This window comes from Brachyhypopomus gauderio, chromosome 5 (genome assembly GCF_052324685.1).
Source record: "Brachyhypopomus gauderio isolate BG-103 chromosome 5, BGAUD_0.2, whole genome shotgun sequence".
Classification (NCBI taxonomy): Eukaryota; Metazoa; Chordata; class Actinopteri; order Gymnotiformes; family Hypopomidae; genus Brachyhypopomus; species Brachyhypopomus gauderio.
In genome coordinates, this window is record NC_135215.1 from 20,679,598 (window position 1) to 20,703,607 (window position 24,010).

The 24,010-nt window shown below is 45.0% G+C and overlaps 1 protein-coding gene across 5 annotated transcripts; it reads right to left on the reverse strand.

The window, feature by feature from the left end:
- Positions 1 to 967: 967 nt before the first annotated feature.
- On the reverse strand, positions 968 to 22,877 carry dusp16 (dual specificity phosphatase 16). 5 transcript variants are annotated; one of them, XM_077006380.1, is made up of 7 exons: positions 22,483 to 22,877; positions 13,604 to 14,571; positions 9,898 to 10,033; positions 6,442 to 6,605; positions 5,772 to 5,931; positions 5,216 to 5,339; positions 968 to 5,107 (listed from the first exon to the last, which is right to left on the reverse strand). In XM_077006380.1, exons 2-7 carry the CDS (start codon positions 13,838 to 13,840, stop codon positions 3,991 to 3,993), a joined length of 1,938 nt encoding a protein of 645 aa, XP_076862495.1. In that variant the 5' UTR covers positions 13,841 to 14,571; positions 22,483 to 22,877; the 3' UTR covers positions 968 to 3,990. The 5 variants fall into 5 exon arrangements, with proteins under 5 accessions (XP_076862495.1, XP_076862497.1, XP_076862498.1 ...); XM_077006382.1 differs by lacking the exon at positions 22,483 to 22,877 and adding an exon at positions 22,023 to 22,161; XM_077006383.1 differs by lacking the exon at positions 22,483 to 22,877 and adding an exon at positions 20,062 to 20,132.
- Positions 22,878 to 24,010: the final 1,133 nt, after the last annotated feature.

The window sequence follows — 24,010 nt, forward strand, 5'->3', positions numbered from 1 at the left end:
TGAGACTAAATGTCTTTGTATGCTGTATTAGTATAGCCCTTCACTGGAACTAAAGCGTCTAGCCCAAACTCAGACAACCCTTATCCCTCCCACACCAAACTTACCTTGGCGTTCCAGTGGGTACCATTCTCCTGGCATCCACAAAAGCCGGATTGACCCATCAGTCTGCCAGATGGTGACGTGTGATTCATCACTCCAGGGAACGTGTTTCCACAGCTCTAGAGTCCAGCAGCAGTGTGCTTTACACAACCACAGTACAGCCCATGTTTGGCATTGCACACACTGATCTCAGGCCTGTGTGCAGCAGATTAGCCATGGAAACCCATTTGACGAATGACACACAGTTCTTCTCCTGATCTACTTTCCAGAGGCCTTTTCGAACTCTAGTGCAACAAAAGATTTGGGGAGTTTGTGTGGTCTAGCACTTTGTAGCTGAGCTGTTGTTACTCACTCTTTCACAATAGATGTGCTTACAGTTTACTTGGGGAGTTCTAGCAGAGAAGAAATCTCTCAAACTTGACAAAGTTGGCATCCTATTATAAGGCTACGTTTAAAGTCACTGAGCTCTTCAGAATGACCCATTCTACTGCCAATGGTTGTCTGTGGATTCTGTACACTTATTAGCAATGGCTACCTCTAAAACATCTGTACTCACTCATAAGGACACAGCTATAGAGTGTGATCACTGTATATATGCACTTTCCTTTTCATCTTCAAGAAAACACATGAGCTAGATCCAAAATGGTTTCCTATTTGGTCACTATACAGGGACTAGGATGTGTACAGCTGTGAAAGCAGGGTCTCACTGTCTCAGAACTACACACTGCTCTTTCTCCTGCTCTCTCACTGGCCTGCATCCAGCATTATGGCCTTTCTTTGGTATCTGTGATCAAGCTGTGTGCAGTCTGTTCCAGAGTCAGTACTCTGGCATTCTTTAACTGTAACTCTTCAAATAAACGCATGTGTCTGAGTACCAACGTAGGTTTTATTTCAACAGTCGAACATACAGCTAATAACCGTCACTGTCATAGAACTTCATCCACATGGAAAACGGTACAGTGGAAGAAAAAGCACACCATACTCTCAAGCATCTCCACAGGCCTTCACACACTCCACACACTGGTACCATCTGAAAGCTGACCACACACCTGTCAAACTGTCAGCCCTTTACTGGGTCCACACTCTTCTACAGACATGATCATCACGTAATCGTTCGGTTAGAGAAATATATGGCAATTTGGACAAGAACATCCAGCACTATGGATTGTGAATAGTTTGTGGCTTGCTGTACATCTTATAAATTAACATCTGTCTTTTTAAAAAGCGGATTAGGTTGCCAAAGATTGCTCATGATTAAGAGACTAAATAGTCAATTGGAGAATCTGTCCAAGGTCAATCTGAGCTGCTAGATATGATATAATCACCTTCTTGGAAATGTCTCTTGCAAAAAAGTCAATTTGTGACCAAGGCCGCCAACAACAACAAAAAAAAAAACCTCTTGTTTACAGAACAGTTACGCCATGTTCATCTTCACAGCTTTAAGGAAACTTTCAAAACCTCGTTTTACCACTCACACCATTATCCTGTTCAAGCACAAATCACCTGAAGAAATATTAAAAGTAACAACAAAAACAACACATTCAAACCACAGACAAAACCAAAGTCGACGTGTTGTGCCCAGCTCTTCTGGCCAGGCACCGAGTGTCCAGGCGGTTTGGATGGTGCGGCGGTGATGGCACCCTTCTCCTGGGAGCCACTGATGAGCCCACCATCTCCCTGTAGCTTCTAGTACAGTCTGCTCTGTCTGCCTCCAGGGGCAGTGCAAAAATGGTGGCAGGAGTCAATCCCTGCCTTCAAGGCCATTAGGGCATTGTGAGGTCTAAGATGAATGGCTGGGATGTTCTGGTGTTTTTTCAATACCTGAAGAGTCTGACATAAACACTGTACTGAATTATTTGTTCACTATTAACAAGAAATAAAGCACCAACGGTAAAGGCCAAAAAAAAAAACACACTGCCAGTGGTATTAAACCTTCAATACTGACTGAATCTCAACAATTCCTATCAGACACAGACCCACAATACATTATTTGGTGTACTGGGTTATCAGCTAATGTCAAAAGATGAGAAACACAGAGGTTTCATGTGTAATCGAAGATCATTTCTGACTTCAGCCAATGCATATGATGATTCCTAAGGTCAATCAGTTATGCTGTCATGTGGTTGTGTCTTGAGGGTTTTGGACACCACTCGAAATATGAGAAAACTGAATGAACTTTCTGTGGAGCAGAACACTGAGACTAATAGCTTCCAAATGATACTTGAGCTGGGCTTCCTTGCACGCACACACACTGCTTCGCAGTAAGATATGTGAGCGTCTCATTCTGCAGTGCTCCTAAACGATTTAATTCAGGATTCATTATGAATATACCATTGATTCTAGTGTTACCTGATGCTGTAGAAGTTGAGTGAGCTTCTCATCAGGTCCATGCTAAGTCACTGCATATCTGGCTTGGATGCATTGTATTTAAGAAATATTCTGGTTCTCTCTTTGTTTCCCAAGGCCTGACATGGGGGCCCTATTCACTATACTCTTTCGAGTTCCTGCAAATCTCATATTCCTGAATCAGATGATCAGTGTGTTTTCAAGCCCTTTGTGAGCAGAGTCCAGCGAGTTAGAGCAATCAGAACCAAAATGCCCAGAGCACGGAGAAGCAAGGGTCAAGGCTGGACACCACTATAGAAGAAAGTCTGATAGCAATAACAAAGTCTGATAGTAATAACAAAGTCTGATCCTGGCCTTTCTCTGTCTTTACATCTGTCTGTATTTATGGGTATATCCTCCTTCAGAACTGACAAACACACACCAGCAAGCTTTACATTACTGCTCCCAAGCACATGGCTCCTGCCTTCTCGTTGTGGAGTGTCATGATGTGACGCATCCGAGCCAAAGCTAACTGCCAATGACCAATGACACGGCCCAACCCACAATCCTCTACAGGGTCTCCAATCAGCTCCACCCAGGGTTTGTCACCCTGACTTTGTGGGAAGGTTGTGTCAAACTAACGACAACCTGTATCGATTCCAGGCAGGACTGAGGTGCACTTCTCTGAACAGGAGTTCCAGCCTCTTACTGTTCCCCCAGCCTTTGGTAAACCCGCCCGGCACCTGCAAAATTACCGCAAGACCCGGCATTGCCCCGCTCTGGTTCTACCCCTCTTAACTGACCCTGGTTCAGTTCATTTTCATCATCCATGTAACATACTATCTCTATCTTGCATTTTGATGTGGTTAAAGCTGATTTGCATCAGCTGAAACATTACAAACATTTCAATCTCATTACAATCCAAGGCCGAAAAGCTTCCATTAAGGGTAGCCTCATTAAAGTGTATTTTCCTGCTGCTCAAAATAAAAGATTTTAATTGTCCTGAGATTTGAAATATCAATAAGCTACACATGAGATTAAAAAGAAAAGAGAAAAGCCCTTAATTTGGATTTGTGAGGTACTGGATAAGTGCTACTCAGACATCCTGTGTGGCATGTCACAACAAAACTCTCCAGTCCAGTTCAATTATGCTTTGATTTTGGGCTCAAGTGTCAGTACTGGAATCAAACATGCACATTGTATAAATCACAATATGAATGGAAAATAGTGAATAACCGATATTGATCCACAGAAAATTAAAAAAGGCTCAGTTAAAATTACACTAAATTAAGAACAAAAATATGTTCTTGAGTGAAAGTGAGTGTGTCCGCTTTAGCCATTGAGTAATATGCAGCTGCATTCTGTAATAGTTACCTGTAAAATTCTGCTATTACAACAATAGGTCAGTAATGGACAACAGTCTACAAAGCACCACTACTGAGCTGTTTACAATCCAAACAAGTCTCCTGCAAAAGACTTTGGCCAGATCAAAACCAAGTCTTCTCTTTTAGGACAAATTTTCTGAAAAGAGTTTTTTGTCAGAGAGTGTTTATCAGAGTCTTTCCTTCAGGACACCTCAATAATCTCCATGCTCCCTGAGAAGCTAGACTGACTGCCCACTTTGCCCAGTTCCTCCCTGGAGCGGCTCTCCGTCATCCCATCACCGAACTCCATCTGGCAGCTGCGCCGCTTCAACTGCTTCTCGAAGCTGCTCTCCTCGTGCCAGCTCCGCCTGGAGTCCCCGCGGTCACCACTGCGCTGGCGCCCACGCCTCCTCACTGCCTCCAGGCCCTGGCTGCACCCGAACGCCGCCGCCAAACCTCCCTGGGCCCCGCCGCCTCCCCCAAAGATGGCCGAGGTGGAGCAGAAGTGCGTGGACTCGGAGAGGTACCAGCCACCGGTCAGCGAGGAAGAGGAGGAGGAGGAGGTGACGGCCACGGAGCCCAGCAGGATGTCCGAGTGCCAGCCCTTCAGCGCGCTGGTGCCACCCCTGGCCAGGTGCTGCTGCGAACGTGACAGGCCAAGCAGGAAGCTGGTGGCACTCGATGACTCCTCCATGCTGCCGCTCCTGTGCAGGGGCTGTGGGCAGGCGGGCGGAGGGGGCGGCTTGGTGTTCGGCTTGGGCTTGCCGGAGACACGGGGAAGGTTGGAGGCCGGGGAAGGGCCGTCCACCTGCTCCTTGTCTGGACTCTGCTCCGGTGTTGACTGCTCCGACACCTCCTCCACGGGCGAGAACTGGCAGGGCTTGGCTGCCGGCTCTTTATAAGCAGAAGGTTTGTAGTATTCGGTGGCGTCCCCAGTGCCAAATGTGTGCCCAGACGGCCCGGCTCCTGTCTCCCCATAGGACTTGATGTCGAGGGAGAAGGAGCGCTTCAGCCGGGCGCTGTCCTCCACGCCCTCCCCCAGCTGCAGGTTACACAGAGCCTGAGCCAGCAGCTGCTCCTCGGGAACCCCGGCCAGCACGCACGGCAGGGTCAGTGGCTCTATTGGCCCAGCAGCAGGGCTGTCAAACATAGCTCCGCCAGACACGTCCTCCTGGACCAACTCCTTGGCCGTCTCTGTCTGTGCCCGGTTGCACCTGGATCCCTCTCCGCTTGGGCTCTTGATCTTTTTCTCAAAGTCCAGCAGCTGGCCCAGGAAGTTGAAGTTGGGTGAAATGGTGGGCCTCTTCTCCTTCACAAACCTGGTTGGGTAAGAAACACCACATCATTGGAGCTTCATTAGACCAGCGAGTTGGATAACTTGTGGAATGGAGTGGAAATGACATCAAGTGCTGGTGTTGGATTTGTACCTGTATGCCTCATCCAGGGACATGTCCATTCTCTTCATGATGTAGGCGATGGCAATGGTGGCTGATCTAGAGATACCTGCCAGGCAGTGCACTAGGACCCTGGAGTTACACGCCTTCGCCTTCTCTGGGAAAAGAAGAAGAGAAGTAAGCCACATAAATTGACTTCCCAAATGCATCACAGTATTAAGATTGTCTTAAAAAACAGATTTCACTGGGACATTTCAAGATCTTTGTGTTTTGCTGCTTTTGGTAAAAGTACTGGTTAATTGCTTTTGGACATTTTGGTTTTATAGATTCTTATAAAGCATACATAATAGTACATGAACACTATTATACATAAGCATTGGGAAACTGCTTGCCTTTGAACACTCAAACATAAACAAGGACTGAAATCACACTTCAGCATGAGAGCAGCTGAGGACAAAGTACAATGACTCTACATGAATCTGAACACTCTCTGCACCTCAGGAACCAGGGTTTATGGTTACACCCAACCCTAGACTCTGAGGAACACCATCTCCTCCAGGGCCCCTTTGCTAACTTCCAAGCATCTGACCTATGAACTCCACTGAGTTGTCCAACCAGGGCAGGATCTTCTCGCAGAAGCTGTCGTTGACCGGCACGCGCAGGAAGTGGGACTCGGGAATGAAGTCGGGTTTCGGACACGTGTTGCTGGCGTTGAGAACGTACGCTATGTTGTTCTGCTGCATCAGGTCCTGTGGGAGGGGAGGGTGCGCTCATGAGGCTCCGCCTCTTATTCTGCTATTTGTTTCACTCACAGATTCACATCCTCCTTTGAAAGATTACCAGAACTCATAAGTTCCCTGTGACTTGTATACTGGAAAGGTCTGTTCATAAAACAGAGAACTTGACTATAAATACTGCACAAGAAACTAGCCAACTCACCTAACTGCCTTCCTATGATAATTTATGTATGTTTTATATATATGCATTCGTACATTTACAGACATGTATAAGATATAATAAACCAGTGATGCATGTGCTATACATATTTTACAGGATCCTTAAATAAGTCACTGGAATAGCTTTGCATTGTTACGCTTTCACTGTCTCCTGGCCCTACTGTTGTTTCCCAGGAAATGGATATATGGATGCAACTTAACGCATCTGCTCACTGGACCACCGGCAACTTTACTGACACCATCCGTATAAGCATCATCACCATCATCACGGCCGTGGCGTGGACGGACGGCGGAGTGACTCACCCTGTTGAGGACGTCCCTCTGGCAGCCCAGGTAGAGGTGGGGAAGGATGCGTGTGGGCCCGCTGCTGGCCACAGGCAGGCAGGGCTGGGAGATGCAGGAGGGCACCAGCGTGGACTTCCCCTCGCACAGGCCCGGGAACAGATGGGAGAACTCCACGAACCCACCTGGACGGGGCAACGGAACAAAGGGCTTCATTCAAAATGGCTGCGGCCAGGTGCTGTTAAACGTCAGGCAGGCTGCGCCACAAGCGTGCCGGCTAAGTGGAATATGCCGGAAACACCAGGAAATACCAGGAAATATCATGGACGTGAGTGTGGCTGGTACAATTAGCACTTTGCCAAGCTGCCGAGTGTTTTTCTGAAGAATCAGAGCATCATTTTCCAAGAACCTCAAAGAAACATATTCAATGATCATTCATATTCATAAATTCTTAAGCATGCGCTTGTGCATTTGAGTGTGTGTGTGTGTGTGTGTGTGTGTGTGTGTGTGTGTGTGTGTGTGTGTGTGTGTGTAACTATGCGTATTCATTTGTGTCTTCTTGGGAGGCTGACATACAATACTCCGGCCACCTGTGGCCTCTCAGGCAAATTCGCCTCTGGTTGCCTGACAACCCAACTAAACGTATCTCACATTTCCACTCTGGCTGCCCTTATAATATGGATACAAGTGATGAAAGTGAAAGAAAATATTTAATTAACCATTGTAGTAGCAGCCATGCAGAAACCCGCTGTAAAATAATGCACGGACACATTTGTGTCTTTCTACACCTTTTAAAATTAAATAAGTATGTAGCTTATATTTCTTCTTTATTATATGAAAAATGTCTTTTATTCTGACTAAAGTAATAAAGGTCTTGAATAAAAATGCATTGCAGAGAACTATATACCATGTCTCTGTGACAGACCGGCCACAATATTTGGATTTAACCTTTCAAACTATGTTTGTATCCATCATTAGAGGTGAGAATTCAGTGCACCTGCTGGGCTGTGCAGGTCACGGCTGACCTACCTGTACTAGCTATTACAGTGTCATCACCCCACCCCCAGCCCTGGGGCCAGCGCCACTATTGTGACAGGGCTGTTGCTATGGCGAACAGCGTGCTCATCAACAGTGAAGGTATTAACAACAATGACGAACTTCAGCCACAGGTCTTGTGCCCAAACCTGCGGGTTACCACATAGCTGTGTTGTTCAAGAGCCTGGAACTATAGAGGCACTTGGTCTACGGTGGAACAGTGAAACTATTCTACATTCAGTATAAGCTACCAATCTATGTTCATTCATCTCCATGTGCTGAGAAGTTAGCTGAGACTGTAAGCTGTTTTGTTCTTTGTACAGCTGTCATGTTGCTTGTGGCTTTTTTCTTTAATGACTTGTTTTTTTAAAAGGTCAGGGAGAGGATTTGTGAATGAATATATACATGTATGTACTTCAGTTTATATAGAGGTGTTCTCACAGATTGTATTTACAGTTGAATTTCCAGTATAATATCCTAAATGCTTCTAGCTAACACCTGCCCTCTGTCACACAAGGCCAAATTTGCCTGGTCATATTTCATTGTAAAAGTCTGAACTTCAATAGAAATTAAAGTGGTATTGGTTTTATATAACATTATAGAAATTAAAGTGATATTGGTTTTATATAACATTATTGAAATTAAAGTGATATTTGTTTTATATAACATATAATAAAAAATGAATAACTGAAAAATTCTGTTTGCACAAAATAGTCCTGTGGAAGCTCCAAGCGGATGAGACACTGTCCTAGCTTGAGGACATCAAGCTTCATGAGGCTGTAAGGAAGCCATTACTGAAGAAAAAATCACATGAAAGCATGTCTGATGTTTGCCAGAGACCAATAGCTACAATGTCAGAAAAAAATTAGGTTTTTGGCCAAAATTCAAAAGACTGGCAAAACCCAAACACTGCCCATTCTGACAACAAACACCGGAGACTATGAAGTGTTCGGATTACAGCATTGTGTTGTTAGGATGGTATTACTCAGCAGAGAGACTGCTGAAACGTGCTAGAAAATCTAATGTTTGGCACTTTCAGCAGAACCAAAGTTCTGGTTTGGTTGAACACCAGACAGTGACTGTTCCACAGTGGCCCAGTACAGAGCTCAGTCCAATCAAGAATATGTCGGATTAAATAATATTAAAAACTGAGGTTCATAAAGCATCATCCAACCAACCTGAACCCCCTGGAGAATCCTAAAGTTGCTCCTAAAGTTTATGCCCAGCTGGTCCAAACGTAACACAGCTATTATGAAGATAGTGCTGCAGGTTCCTCCAAAAACTAGTCTGAAGGGCTCTGACCTTTCTGTTTTTAGTATTTTTTTTTCCAAGATCTGCTGATAAATAATTATTCTGGTACTGTGGCCTATCTTGTGTTTGTAGAACACAGTGACTAATATTTCTATTATTTTCATATCCTCAGAAACTACAACCACTTCCCTTTTTCGGATAGTTGTGATGTAAATGGGAATTCTCACAGCTGTGTTGTTTTGACATTCTATTGTATGGCCAATATCAAAGCCATGTCCTTCTTTTAACACTCGCTCCCTTGTGTGTGTGCACGCACGCATGCACACAGACACACACACACAAGCACATGCACGTTATGTAATGATGATGTAATGCTAGAGTTTAAACTGCTTAATCATTGGCCACTCCACAATTTAAGACTTTTTACTCCCTAAACGGAACTTTTAAGTCTGTGTGACTTTAAAAGGTACATTGTCCTTAGAACAGCTGTGTGTGTGTGAAAGTGTGTATGTTTGTGCGCATGTGTGTATGCATGTGTTTATGAAAGAGAGAGATTTTACCATGACCTCTGCAAAGGAAATACTGGTTTCTTAGTAACAGAGGGGTTACCTCAGGTTGCTAAATGGTGCTGCAGGTTTTATCTGACTTAAGTGAGAAGCTGCACTAGCGCAGACAACTGCTCTAACACTGAAAACACACCAAACTTTTTCAGGCCAGCACGGCGCTGAGTTTGACTTTGTTATGCGTTAACATTTGTTCTTCATCCCCCATTATAGACCTGGCTCTGATTTTTTAAAAAGTTACATAACTTACAGAATGACGTCATTTGGATTCTGACCTTACTGAGCTGTAGTTTATTGCAGAATGAGCAGTGATGGTAACTATTTAACTAACCTCACTTATATAATGCGCAGCATGTTAGTGGTATAAACTGGATATTATGATTCATACAATTATAAGAAAGCTCAGAATACGGAGCACAGCAGAAGTTTGAAGAGCAGATTAAATAAATCGAGAGTTGTTGTTCTAGGTGTGTGAAAAGTGAGTACTGGAAGATGTGAACATAAAATCGATGTTCAGGTCCTCTGTGTGTTTTGTCTAAACTTCCATCCACCCTGTGCCAGTGTCAGAGTTGAAGTGAATCTGAAGCGTTTTAAAACTGCACTGCTGTAGTTACAGGGTGCGTCTAACCTGAGAGCAGGTGAACACACGGGAAACTCCTCTCTAGTTTAGCCAATAGGACGCTGAGAAAAGCCTCTGCTGACAGGGAGGAGGGGTCAGATGAGCTCTGATCATAGACCACCACTTCTTGACTCTGCAGTTCCAACTGAAACACACACACACAAACACATTCAAGCAAACAAGACAGTACAATGAAATATTTGAGTAAATTAAATGATATTAAAATAAAAAAAGAAAAAGAACAAACAAGATAATCAGGTTTTACTGCAAGTGGATTATACAACATGCTGCAGTCACTTCTCCAGACACTATTCATGTCAGATAAATCACGACAGCCCTTCATCTGGCCCAGGTTTTGTTTTCTTAATCTTACAGACATGATTATGATAGAAATAGTGTTGAAATCATAAAAATGATCCCTTGCAGCTTAGAAACTGGGCATATATTTAAACAATAAATTTTCTGTGTCATTTTAATATTTGTGAGGAATTTCATTCAGTTTTAATTCAGCCTGGTAACAACATTGTTTTGAACAGCATCATAATGGTATAATATTTTGCAACTGTAGTTAATGTGTCTAGTAAATGAACTTCACTAAATGCCACCAAACTGTTTATAATTGCTGCTAAAAACTCAAAATGGCCCTGAATGCGCATGAGTCTGAATGGGTTCCAAACAACAACAACAACAACAACAACAACAACAGCAGCAGCAGCAATCTACTTCTCAGGTTGTTCTGAGGCTCTGAGGTTCTGAGGATCTGAGGTTCTGAGGTGCTCTGAGGTCCTGAGGTGCTCTGAGTGCTTTTTCTCAATATTCATAGAAAATACTAATTACATATTCTAGACACTCAAACCCAAGGAGATAAAAAAAACTGCAATACACAGTTTGTGCATCCACACATATATTTAGCAGCAAACCCTCCGGCCTTAACACATGCACGTACACACAACTTAATAGGACCCAAATCAGATATCATAAGCAAGCAATGTATCCTACTTCTAGGTCAGATACGGCAGGGCGATTCAGACCCCAAGCCGGCTTTGTGTAATCTAGCGTGAGCGCAGGACACAGACACCGTCTCTCACTGGCCCCTGCCACTGCGTCCACCCAAGACACCAGAGCTGAAGACTTGGATTTATAAGTGAGTGCTTTCTGCTGCAGGACCTCAGTTGGTGCTCAGGACGCTCAGGACAGGACAGGCCAGGCAGCTAAATCTGTAGGAGTAGCTGTGAGTGACACCAGTCAGGTTTACTGAACAGCTTTGAGGCTGCGACTATTATGACATGATGCAAGGAACACTGAGCTGACCTGAAAGGACCTGAGATGTGACCTGAAATGTATAAGTAACCAGAAACCAGAGGTTTGGACCCTATGTGCTGCTCTGGGGCTGTAACGGATCGTCGGCTACAGGAACATTGGTGAAGCAGTGTCTGTGCTCTAGGGCTGGTTCTCATCTCCGCTTCACCCCTGACTGTGAAAATGAGCGATCCAGCTAGCATTAAACAGAGGTTAAATCAACAAAAGGTGACGCCAGCCAAAGTAATGTACTGCTGATGTAACAAGGTGACGTTACGATAATGACTTCTTCAGAGGCGGAGCCTCATTACCGCAGTGCTGTCCGCGGGGCAGATGGGTCTCTGTATCGCACGCTCCTCCCCTCCCCCCCCACCTCTCCCTCCTTCAGCTCGCTCCCCTCTCACACGTCCCCCAGGACAGCGCAGCTCAGCGCCTGATGTCATCCGCCGTTGAGCAAGCCCTCGAGCGGCGCCAGCGCTAGCCGAACCCCAGGCCCGCGGCGCATCTGGCCCTGAGGGGAGGGAGGTAGGGAAGGGTGGAAGAGGACAGGAGAACGAGGTACCTTCGGCCTCGACAAGGGAGCCAAAGGGCCGGGCGCCACGGCTGAAGCCGCTGACCCCTGAAGCCGCTGACCCCTGCTGAGGTGGGGAGGGAGAGAGAGAGAGAAACACACTCACGCCCCTGCTCCTTCTAGGCTTCATTAGCGCCACGCTAACAGACGTGGGGGCGAAAGGGCGTAGCCCCCATGTGCTCTGAAACGCACACGGCCTCAGAGCTGCGGACAGGAACTGGAAGCCGCGGGTGAGAGAACACTCTGTAATAGTTTGAGGAAGGAGTCATCCCTGTTTTTCTCTCTCTGTCTGTGTGAGTGTGAGTGAGCGGGAGTGTGTGTGAGTGTTGTGGTGCTGGTGGTGGTGGTGGTGGGGGGGGGGGGGGGGGGGGGGTTCAAGGCTGGACAGAGATGGATAGCACTGGGATGAGGTCACTCGGCAACCTGTTTCTATGGCCTGACAATGATCCTCATGAAAGGGTACGGCTATCTGTACTCCCTGCTCACTACACACTCCATGAGGTCACAGCTCAACACAGCTCAAACCCCCTGGGCCTCACAGCTCAAACACCCTGGGACTCACTGCTCAAACACCCTGGGACTCACTGCTCAAACACCCTGGGCCTCACAGCTCAAACACCCTGGGACTCACTGCTCAAACACCCTGGGACTCACTGCTCAAACACCCTGGGACTCACTGCTCAAACACCCTGGGCCTCACTGCTCAAACACCCTGGGCCTCACAGCTCAAACACCCTGGGCCTCACTGCTCAAGCACCCTGGGACTCAATGCTCAAACCCCCTGGGACTCAATGCTCAAACCCCCTGGGACTCACTGCTCAAACACCCTGGGACTCACTGCTCAAACACACTGGGCCTCACTGCTCAAACACCCTGGGACTCACTGCTCAAACACCCTGGGACTCACTGCTCAAACACCCTGGGCCTCACAGCTCAAACACCCTGGGCCTCACTGCTCAAACACACTGGGACTCACTGCTCAAGCACCCTGGGACTCAATGCTCAAACCCCCTGGGACTCAATGCTCAAACCCCCTGGGACTCACTGCTCAAACACCCTGGGACTCACTGCTCAAACACACTGGGCCTCACTGCTCAAACACCCTGGGACTCACTGCTCAAACACCCTGGGACTCACTGCTCAAACACCCTGGGCCTCACAGCTCAAACACCCTGGGCCTCACTGCTCAAACACACTGGGCCTCACTGCTCAAACCCCCTGGGACTCACTGCTCAAGCACCCTGGGACTCAATGCTCAAACCCCCTGGGACTCAATGCTCAAACCCCCTGGGACTCACTGCTCAAACACCCTGGGACTCACTGCTCAAACACCCTGGGCCTCACTGCTCAAACACACTGGGCCTCACAGCTCAAACACCCTGGGCCTCACTGCTCAAACACACTGGGACTCACTGCTCAAACACCCTGGGACTCACTGCTCAAACACCCTGGGCCTCACAGCTCAAACACCCTGGGCCTCACTGCTCAAACCCCCTGGGCCTCACTGGTGATGCCTCATGACTCATACGGTGATGCCCCATGTCTTACTAGCACTAACCACCTCCTCCAGCCATGCAGAGCACTCAAACCAAAAAGAGCTACAAGCCAGTGGACCACAAGCCAAATCACTGGTCATACATTTCCCAGAAGTCAGCAGTACCCATCATATCCATCATGGCTGATTCAAAATACCCCAGCGGAGACCTAGGCAGAGCACTGTCCATCATCTGGGACCAACCGAGACGCCCGCCGCTCAGCACCGCCATGGAATCGCCACGGAACACCCCGAGCCCTGCCCCTAGCGACTCAGGGGGCGGAGCCACCCCGTCTGCCCGCCCCACTCACCTTCTTCTTGGCGGAGTGCTGCAGCAGCTCTGCGATCTGCACCTTGTCTTGCTGCAGGCGCCGCTTCATCAGCTTGGAGCAGTTCACGTTGACCGCCTCCAGGATGTGGGAGGAGTTGTAGTCCACGAAGGGCCTGCTGTCGATCAGCAGCACGCGGTCCAGGCCGCCCTCCAGCAGGGCCACCAGGCCTTCAGGCCCGATGGGTCTCACAGACAACAGGGCCCCTGGCTCAGCCATGGTTGCCTGCCTCTCCCCTTCAGATGTGTCCTCCTCTCTCTCTCTCTCCCTCCCTCTCTCTCTCACTCTGTTTCCTCTTCTCTTCCTCCTCTCCTCCTCCCTCCTCCACCCGGTCCTGTTGGGGGAGGGGGGGGGCTGAGGGTCAGAGCAGTGACACGACCAGTGAGGGCCCTCAGGAGAAGAACCGCACCATTGTGGCGGCCGGCGATGATGTCACCCCAGTGGCGCTCGGCTGGCGGGCGAGATGCCCGGCACCAGAAAAAAAACAAAAAAAAAAAACAAAACAAAACAAAACCAAGAGAGCGAAAAAGAAACAAGAGAGAGAAAGAGAGAAAGAAAATAAAAAGAAATGAAGAACCCCTGAAAGTCCCTCCAAAAAAAAGGGGGTGGGGGAGTACTGAACTTGTGCACTGTGTGTGTGTGTGTGTGTGTGTGTGTGTGTGTGTGTGGGTCTGACTAAGTCTGTGAGTGCTTGAGATAGTATGTATGTGGTAATGGGGCGCCTCAGCCAAGCGGAGAGTCCACTCCGGCTCAGTTCCAGTAGGTGAGGAGTGGGGTGGGACAGGGCTAGGGAGTGCTCTGGGGGGGGGGGGGGGGCTGTGGGGGTAGGGGGGGTCTTCCTTTCACACCATTCCAGGGGCGTGACAAAAGAGGTCCTTTCTCCCGGCCAGCAGGGCCATTACATCATCCTTCTCTTGGTTCCTCGTCTGCGGGCTGAAGGTCTGGGTTGTCTGCGGGGGGAAAAGACACAGGGCACGTTACTTGTGGGGCTCCCGCGCAGACGCCCCAAATGTACTTTGTTATGGAAAGTTAGGCCTAACAATGGGGGGCTTTCTCCCCCTCTAGCCCTGCTGATACCCAGCTGGGGGGGTAGAGGGGACGGAGAAGGCATGCGAGTGCAGCGTTCGTGAGGGTCAGGATGCGAATGCAGAGAGAAACCTGAACACCAAGGTGTGTGTGTGTGTGTGTGTGTGTGTGTGTGTGTGTGTGTGTGTTTGTGTGTGTGCGTGTGTGTTTATGCATGTGAACTGAGAAAAGCAAAATATTTCAAGGCAATGGCATGAGGTTTTTGAGTTCTCTCTGCCGTTATAGACGTAGTAAAACTCCTTTGTTTGTTAATATTATTTGTCATTGTACTTGGACAAAGAATTTTCAACTAACAAAAATAGAGGGAGAAACCCCCCTGACATGCTACTAGGTTTACACCAATTCTCAGCATGAGGCAGAGCTCACGCTCAACTGGATTCAATATCAGAAACACTAAGCCAATACCACATGACTTTATGATTTATGAACCCTTTTCTGGCAGTGGTAGTTTTCACATTCACACCCCAGAGAGACTGGAGTCTTAATCCAAGGACCCCAGATTGCTTAGCCATGCTATCAAATGTCAGAGAGTGATGTGTGCTATAGTGTGACTGAGTGAGGCAGAGTGATATGTGCTATAGTGTGACCGAGTGAGTCAGAGTGATATGTGCTATAGTGCTATTCAAGATATGTAGGCTACAGCAGTGTACTGAAAAATATTTACAGGCATATAACAGATGATAGTTGTGATAGATGAGAAAATCTACATACACACACACACACACACACACACACACACACATATAACAGATGATAGTTGTGATAGATGAGAAAATCTACATACATACACACACACACACACACACACACACACACACACACACACACACACACACACACACACACACACAAATTGTCATGTTTGCCTGTTGGCACTCCAAATTAGCTAAATGAAACCTAAATGCTATTTTACAGTGTTATGAGTATCTGTCTGAACAGTTTTGAGTGTGTGTTCATGATTTAGGGAATACTAACTTCCTAGTAATGATGGAGATGGTACTGAGTAAGTACAGCATGGTGGAAACTCCCCCAGTATCGTAAAAACTCTCTCTTCTCCACTGTGCCGCCATGAAAAAAGTCCCCCAGCAACAAGTTCTCCGTCCAAACAGGGCCCACACACAAGGACAATAAAACAAATTGTGCTGTAGGTCCTATCGAATGTTTGGGCCAAGACAAACTATCAACCTAGAAAACCACTGGGTTTGTGTGTTTCTAGTCCCTTGGATAAAAACACCTTCCAGCAGCAACTAGCGTCAGGCAGGCCTGCTTGTTTAGTCTGGGAGCCACATTTCAGTGGCCTTGGAGGCCAAAATTCCAGCAATGCTAATAATCAATAGTCAAGCTTCTCACGTTTCCACTGTAATTCATGGTGTGCACGTTGGAAGGAGATACACTCTTTCAATTGTGTGAGTAGGCTGTGTGTGTAGGCAAATTCAACATGACTGCAGTCTGTGGGTAATGTTTGTAGGTTCTGCTGAACAGAAACATCTGTATGACTGTCTGAAGTCATGTGTTTCAGTTGTCTTCATTTAATTTAGATCACATTTATGATCATCATCAGATGGGACCCTAATCCAGCTCAGATGGACACCCCTCCAATGTCTCCAACACAGTAACATCACCACATAAATGGAATTGGAAACTGGTGAGTGGAGGTCTGTTCATAAACTTTGTGTTTGGATGTATGGAATGGTGATCATTCACACTCTGGACTAAATCAGTATGAGTGTATGACATGGAGAGGACTAAGTCAAAACACCACCACTGCCTTAACTCACTTTGACTGGTCACTTAATGTTAAAAATATACCAACCCTACTGAGAAGAACCTAGTGTATAGTGTTGCGTTGGGTCAGAGCCCAATGCACAAAAATAACACGTCACTTAGGCAGATCTTCCCGCCTCGATCAAGGCTGCTGGTCTTCGGCTACCCTGCCGTTCTCCGGGAGAGGTCCACTCTGCCGACACTGACCCGCGACACTGCTGAGAAGACAGAGCTTCTCACCTGGACGCCGCACTACTGTGGATGCCATTCGGGGGTCTTGACCATGAAGCGCAGCGCCTGCATAGCTTCAGGATATTAGAGAGCTCTCCGTTCATGAGCGGCACATCGAGCGGTACACAGGGAGGTGTGAATTAGCCGTGGTAGGCAGCAGGTGTGAAAGCTGGAGCCCGTGTGTCCTCGAGCTTAAACCCACGCAGGCCTGTCTTTCAACAAAGGGCTCCTCTCAGGCAGAGATCTGTCCAGGCTCAAGACTGAGTTGCAGTCAAGAACGGCAATTTGTCTTTACGTAGGACATTGTCCAAGGAATATCATTTATCATTCTTGCTGACAGGAACTTCATGGGTGAAGTATTTGTAGAGAATGGAACAGCTTCATGGACGCACACACTGGGTTCGATTTCTGATGACTTTATGCTCATCAGTGATAATCACCATTTACAGGCTACTATGTCTTGCCCAGAACAAGATTTAGGATTTAGTCTGGAAACCATCACAGAAACCCCAGGCCATTCTACTTCAAATCAGTTTTGTCTACTGTAAAGTGTGAAAATGTAAACATGAGACCGACTCCTATAAGCAAGGGTCTGTGTCAGCGCACGCTATTCCTTGCACCTCTGCACTGTCAGAGGCCGGCTCATTAACACAGGAACAGGAAGGAATGTTCTGACCTGCTGGGTGTGTGGTGATGTACGCATCAACACACCAGCCAGGGAGGTTGGGGCTGAAAGATACTTGTTAGCAGCTGCTGCCATATTGGCCTTTCTAAAAACAATATTATCCATGTATCAACATCAAGGTCACGGTGCGCAAAATGTTGTTGTGTGCCATGAAAAAACTCACTATACATCAGCTAGCAAATGCAAATAATTTTTTAATAATTTAAAATAATGCAGGTTGTCTTGTACTCAGTTCAAAGCTAATGTGTTTTTTCTAAGTCTCAGGTCAGACTATAAAAAAGTGAACAAGTTCTGCTCTGACTTCTAGAATTTCAAGGGCATAATCAACATAGGCCAGAGATCCACAATTTAGTCCTGGATTCTGCGATTGCTGGTAGTTTATTCATGTCATAGAATGTAGGTATTAAAACCATAATCACTAAGATCTAGGTCCAGCTCCCTTTACCTCTTTCCATTACGACAAAATGTAAAGTTATACAATTCAGGACTGTTGACTGTGCTTGAGGTCAAAAGTTGAAGACCTCAGTTGACTAATAGTTGAATCATTTCCACTATCAAGCATAAAATGGCCGGTGCATCTACCACCCGTTGAAACAAAAAGCGCAGTTGAACTTCATAAAAACCCCAAATAAGCCATTACCCTTGTCAGACTGAAATGAATTATTCCATTTCAGTCGAGCACCGAATCTAGGAGGCCCCATTCCTGAACGGGCCAACGTGAGGGAGGACAGGCGAGCTGTCGAGGTCATCTGAGCACTCGCGCAGGGAGTGGGGGGGTGGCTCGACCTTTGCGCCTGTCCTCTAGGCACGCTGGCAGACGCTCGGCTCGCGCTCTGGGAGGGGGCTGCCCTCCTCATTTGGAATATCTGACCTTCTGTTCCTTGTTTACAGAGGCAGAAAGGAAGGCGAGATGCCTCGCTACGCGCCCTCCTGGTGGAGACCAATCGGGCCCTGCACACAACCGGACCAGCCTCCCACCTGCCGTCTAGAGATAGCGGTCCGGAGGGGGGTCTGCAGCGCTGTCACATCAGACGACAGCCGGATCAAAACGGGGTGAGGTTGAAAAGCCGACGCCACTTACAAAGGCACCGGGCCAGCACTGAGAGCTTCAACAGTGATTAATGCTTTTAAAGCTTTAAGTCAGGTGGAAATGTGTAAAATGTCACGTAACTGACAAGACTGGAAACATAGGAGATATCCTCCAAAAAATGACAGCAACAGCATTCAGAGAGTATTTACTGAGATGGCACAATTTGTTTATACGAAATGGAAAGAATGACAAAATTTAAGCTCGACTGCATTGACTTGCTAGGGTTTAAGAGGGGGAATTTTTCAATTTCTTCAAAACATAATGGTCAAAAATCATCTCCTTAACATGCTATAATTTCCTGAGAGCAAGATCCCCAACCACAACAAACAGATATCAAAGGCATGCACTTCACACTTGCCAGAGGAAAATAACAGCTTCTCTAGTGGCACACCAGGTTTTGTTCGAACAGCATGACATGGCTGCTTCGACTCAACGTCAAGTTGCCAAGTCTTGGCAAGGAACCTAATAAAATCACCCCTAGTTTCATGTCTAGTATTACATGGTATTTTGCTGGTGCCTTGTGTTCATGCCACCTGGTTTTCAAGGTGGTGTGGGGATAAAAAAAAATTCCAAGCATGACTAAAATGGAAGGAATCCATAGACCTATAACTAGCCACACATCATACATAGATCAGATAAACCAAACGTAGCCTTTCCAGCTGCTATGCAAAGTGAGATTTCAGGAACAACCTAACCAAGAAAGACAAAAATCTGGCAGGAGGGAGCACGTTGGAAGACGAGCCGTCTGTGATGCGTCTGGTTCTAAATACACACCCTGGCACATGGCCTAAATGTCCCCAGTGTCACACACCAAAATAACATGCTACAGGGCACTCACGCAGAGGGCTGTCCAGACGACACATCACAGAGAATATACATACCACTCCTGTTGAAAAACTAAAAGAGAAATCACGTCATTTACATCTTTTTGGTTGGAGACAACTATTTAAATAGGAAATAAATTCACTTTTTCCTCCATAGTGTGGGCCCTATCTGATCATGGATTGCCAGATGAAAAAAACTGCCTATGCAATGAGGAAGACGTTAAAAAGGCGTTGGCTTCAAATCCACAATTCAAATGGCTGAAAAGGCAAATTAAAAATTAACCAAAACCTTTTAACTGGAGGCTCACCAAAGCAAACCTTTGCATTCGAGCACAGTAGGTGTGTCTGACAGAACAGCAGCACCGTCCATCCTGGTCCTCTGCTACCACGCATGCTTCCATGATGTTTTCTCCATTTTTCTATCAACACTGGAAGTTCCACAGAAGATGAGAACCGAAGTGCCATAACCAACAGCTACATCCGCTGCTGTTACATCACACGGGTGCCTTTTTTTACCCCCTTTTAAACTCATATGCTGCCCATGGACCTCAGCCTGTTAATCCAAAGAAAGTGCAATCTCTCGTGTACTTCCTGAGAACCTTCAAGAGTATGAGCGTGTCTGGAGGCCTGAGATACATTACTTGGTCATTCCAGACATGACCTCTTAAGAGATACTGCCGAGAAGGCCGCACGCTGACTGGCTAGATGCCACTAGGAGCTTTAAGCTATGCTGAGCACGGACACAGTATAAGACTCTTACATGGTGCACATGCTCCTAGACGGCCAGAGAGGTGATGGAGGGTCCCCTGCATGCAGGCATGGACTGCCTGTCCTCTGGTAGGAGACCTCCACTTTTACTACAGCTAATTCAGGAGACGTCACTCCTGGCCCTCAGCCAGAGTGCCAACATGACCGCGACGTTATATAAGTGAACCATACTAGTGAATTATGGGGGGTGGGGGTGGGTTAATTTGGGAAGTGCTCTTTCACTGCTATGTCACACCCATGTGACTTTTAAAGGAACCAGCTTCCTTCCCCCAGTTCTGAGGCCATTTTCATGACCATGAGGAGGAGTTTGTTGTGTGTGTGTGTGTGTGTGTGTGTGTGTGTGTGTGTGTGTGTGTGTGTGTGTGTGTGTGTGTGTGTGTGTAAAAGGAAGAAGGAAGCCTTGATCAAAACATTCCTCGCATTATCTAAGCTGTATTTTTAACAACCTACCCAACTACCCGACACACGCACACATAAAAAACATGTGCCAAAGTATATATACTACATGGACCAAAATAAATAATGTATACACGCACACACAAATATATATATATATATATAAATAAATGAAAATGTGCCATATTTTGTCAATTGTGATTTTTACACCCCAATTTACACCCACTCCGCGGTGCCGCGATTAAAAGTCCTCACCAGGATTTTGCTCTGGCTTCCTGGATTGTGTTGATTCCACTAATTTTACCTGGATTGCTAATTAGAAAATCTAGCAAGCGTGAGCAAAATCCTGGTGAGGACTTTTAATCGTGGCACCTGGAATTGACAGCACTAATATATATATATATATATATATATATATATATATATATATATATATATATATATATATATATATATATATATATATATATATATATATATATATATATATATATATTCCATGTAGTATATTTATACATATTTATGCTTTTATACTTTAGCATGTTTATATATATATATATATATATATATATATATATATATATATATATATATATATATATATATACACACACACAAACACACACACATTAGTAAATACACATCAGTGTGTATATATATGTGTGTGTGTGTGTGTGTGTGTGTGTGTGTGTGTGTGTGTGTGTGTGTGTGTGTCTTGAACTAATGAGCGGCAGTACATTTAGCCATGCGTATATCACGGATAAATGTGTACATGCTGTTGTCTTTTTTCTGACTGGACCATATTTTATTACACCAGTGATAAGGAGGAGGAGGAGGAGGAGGATTATTATGATGGTGATTTCATATTTGGAGTATGAACCCAAGTAGCCTGGAGATGGTGTCATGCACATTTTACAGGAGTAATGACTATGTCACTGACTTCATGTCCCCTTATCTCACAGAATGCGTAGAGGACAGTTCTTCAAAGTTAAATGTGATAAGCCAAACTCAAGTGATTATCACTATCAATACAACAAGAACCATCACCTATCAGGACAACACCTTAATGACTATAAACATTTTTTATTTACATGTCCCAGTAGCCAATAGCAAGTCAAGCTTTTGACTAGGATTTAAAGTCTGAAACACCTGGGATGTGAACTGATGAACAACTGAACCCATTCTGAGCCACTCTATCAACTATATTCCAACTATACAATTCCTTATGATGCAAATAGCCACACAACGTACTGATACATTGACAGTGTAGAGTAACTTTAAGGAATAACATGGAAACAGCCGAAGTGGTATCTGAAAACATTAAATAAGAAACACTATATAAGATGTTTGTTTACTATTCCTACCATCTCTGCCAGTCAGCAACACTGTCACAAGCCCAAACTTCCAAATAACTTCTTTAGCGAGTGAAATTGAACATCCACTGCAACAGAACGGAAGAGCTAGATAGTGAAACCTGGAACAATCTAGCATTTTCCAGAGTAACCGATCTACGATAGCAAACATGCGTAACACTGTTACCTTGTTTATCGTCCATACCTTAAAAATGCAAGCGATTAGTTTACCACTCTTTTGAAGTTTTCAGTGGATCCTGAAACACGTTTGAAGAGTCAGTTTTTGGTTAACCTGGGCAGCAGTCTACCAAAGCCGCGGGAAATGTCATATATTGTGCTAAAGCGGGATATCAGAGACACCCTCTCATCGTTATGACAATGTTATACGACACAGTAAAAGAAACTTTACCTCAGCGTTTACCAATGAACGGAACTGGACAATAATAACATGAAAAAGTAAGGACCAGCATCATACGTCAAATCGTAATAACATAAAAATAGGCTACTTGACTCGGGTTTGTTTTGCGCAATAAAAGATCAGCCCATCATAACGATTAGAACATGATGTTACTTTCGACTCTCCCGGCCCGACACATGGGAACAGTTCGCTATAGGCCCTCTGGCCATAAACGGAGTTTGTCATTTCAGACATTTCGATAACTTACCGTCACAAAATAAGTCAAAAGAGAGCACATTTCGGAAACAATGTCCTCAGTCCCCACTCCTAATGGTGATCTTCTTGGGAGAAGAAACGTAATAAGACAAAAAACATAAAATAAACTTAAATTAAGTTTTACTGGTCACTAAACTTCATCTTAAAGATGAGGTCATCGGGGTAAAAATAAAGGGATGGCGTCATTTGAAACCAGTCCCACAACGAGTGAAGGCGGCCTTAAAGAAACAAAATCAACTTCCTTGATGAGGACAACATATATAACTTTTCATAGAAAATCTATTAAAAAAACCCAGTAGCTATCGTCATTGACTAAAAGTATCGAGTCGCTCACAGAGCTCACTAAAGTAGTTCCTAAATAGCCTGTCCTGTAGTCATGATCTATAGGCCCATTGGCTATCATGGGTTTAAAGCGTAGGGCGGAGCTTAACGCGTAATTCAGTTAGTCAAACTGTGCTTGTGTAAGGTGTAAGCCTTGTGTTTAAGGTGATACTAACTATGAAGGTTAGATTACTGAACCAATGTAGAAATAATAATACTAATATAATACCAATAATTATATTAATAATAATAATAATAATAATAATAATAATAATAGTATTTTTATTATTATTATTATTATTATTATTATTATTATTATTATTATTATTATTATTATTATTATTATTATTATATTAACCATATTATGATGGAGAAGGATATGAAGAAAAAGAAGAATGTTTACTAAAATAAAAAATTGATGCATTTATTTTATTTTATATTGTCCCCTACTTTGAACACATCACTCCAGTGCTATAGTACTTTACTGTCTCCTGCTATGAACACATCACTCCAGTACTATAGTACTTTACTGTCCCCTGGTATGAACACATCAGTCCAGTAATACTCCTGGTATGAACACATCACACACAACACTTGAGTACAATAGTACTATACCTAATTACATTACAGATAGGCTGGAAAAATACAGGACTATTAGACATCTTGAAGACTGACCTGTTAAAAGGCCACAGAGTGAGAGTACTTAACATGAAGGAAGGGAGCCTTCAGTCTAATTATTTAACTAATCATTTTTATTCAGCCTCTATTTTCTTAATACCATTTTATTTAAAGTTACTTTCTTTTGTGTTATTTAGTGTTCATTTATTTAGTGTTCATTAATTGTGTTTTTCCTCTTTTAATTCAATTTCTTTCTATACATTATTTCATTTTTTTATTCATTTGTATTTTTTCTTCCTGTGGGAATGTCAGGATGTAATAAGCTTTATTATTTAAATGTTTATGTCTTTGTAAAGCACTTTGAATTGCATCTGTGTATGAAAAGCACTATACAAATAAACTTGCCTTGCCTTACAGCCTAAAGCTATCAAAGAGCTGTGAGCAACCCCCATGCTGAGTCAAGTTTCATGTCTCTTAAGGCACACAGGCTTTGATAACAGAAAAGGGCATAAAAACATGTGTTCTTTAAAGGAAACATATAGATAATGGAAGTACCCCTTAGAGAGAACTATTATTCTGTC

Coding starts and splice junctions, on each gene's coding strand:
- dusp16 (XM_077006380.1), bottom strand. CDS start 13,840: ATGGCTGAGCCAGGGGCCCTGTTGTCTGTGAGACCCATCGGGCCTGAA. Junction 6,606..9,897: donor GTGTGTTCACCTGCTCTCAG/GTTAGACGCACC, acceptor TGCCCCGTCCAG/GTGGGTTCGTGGAGTTCTCC. Junction 5,932..6,441: donor AGAGGGACGTCCTCAACAGG/GTGAGTCACTCC, acceptor CCCCTCCCACAG/GACCTGATGCAGCAGAACAA.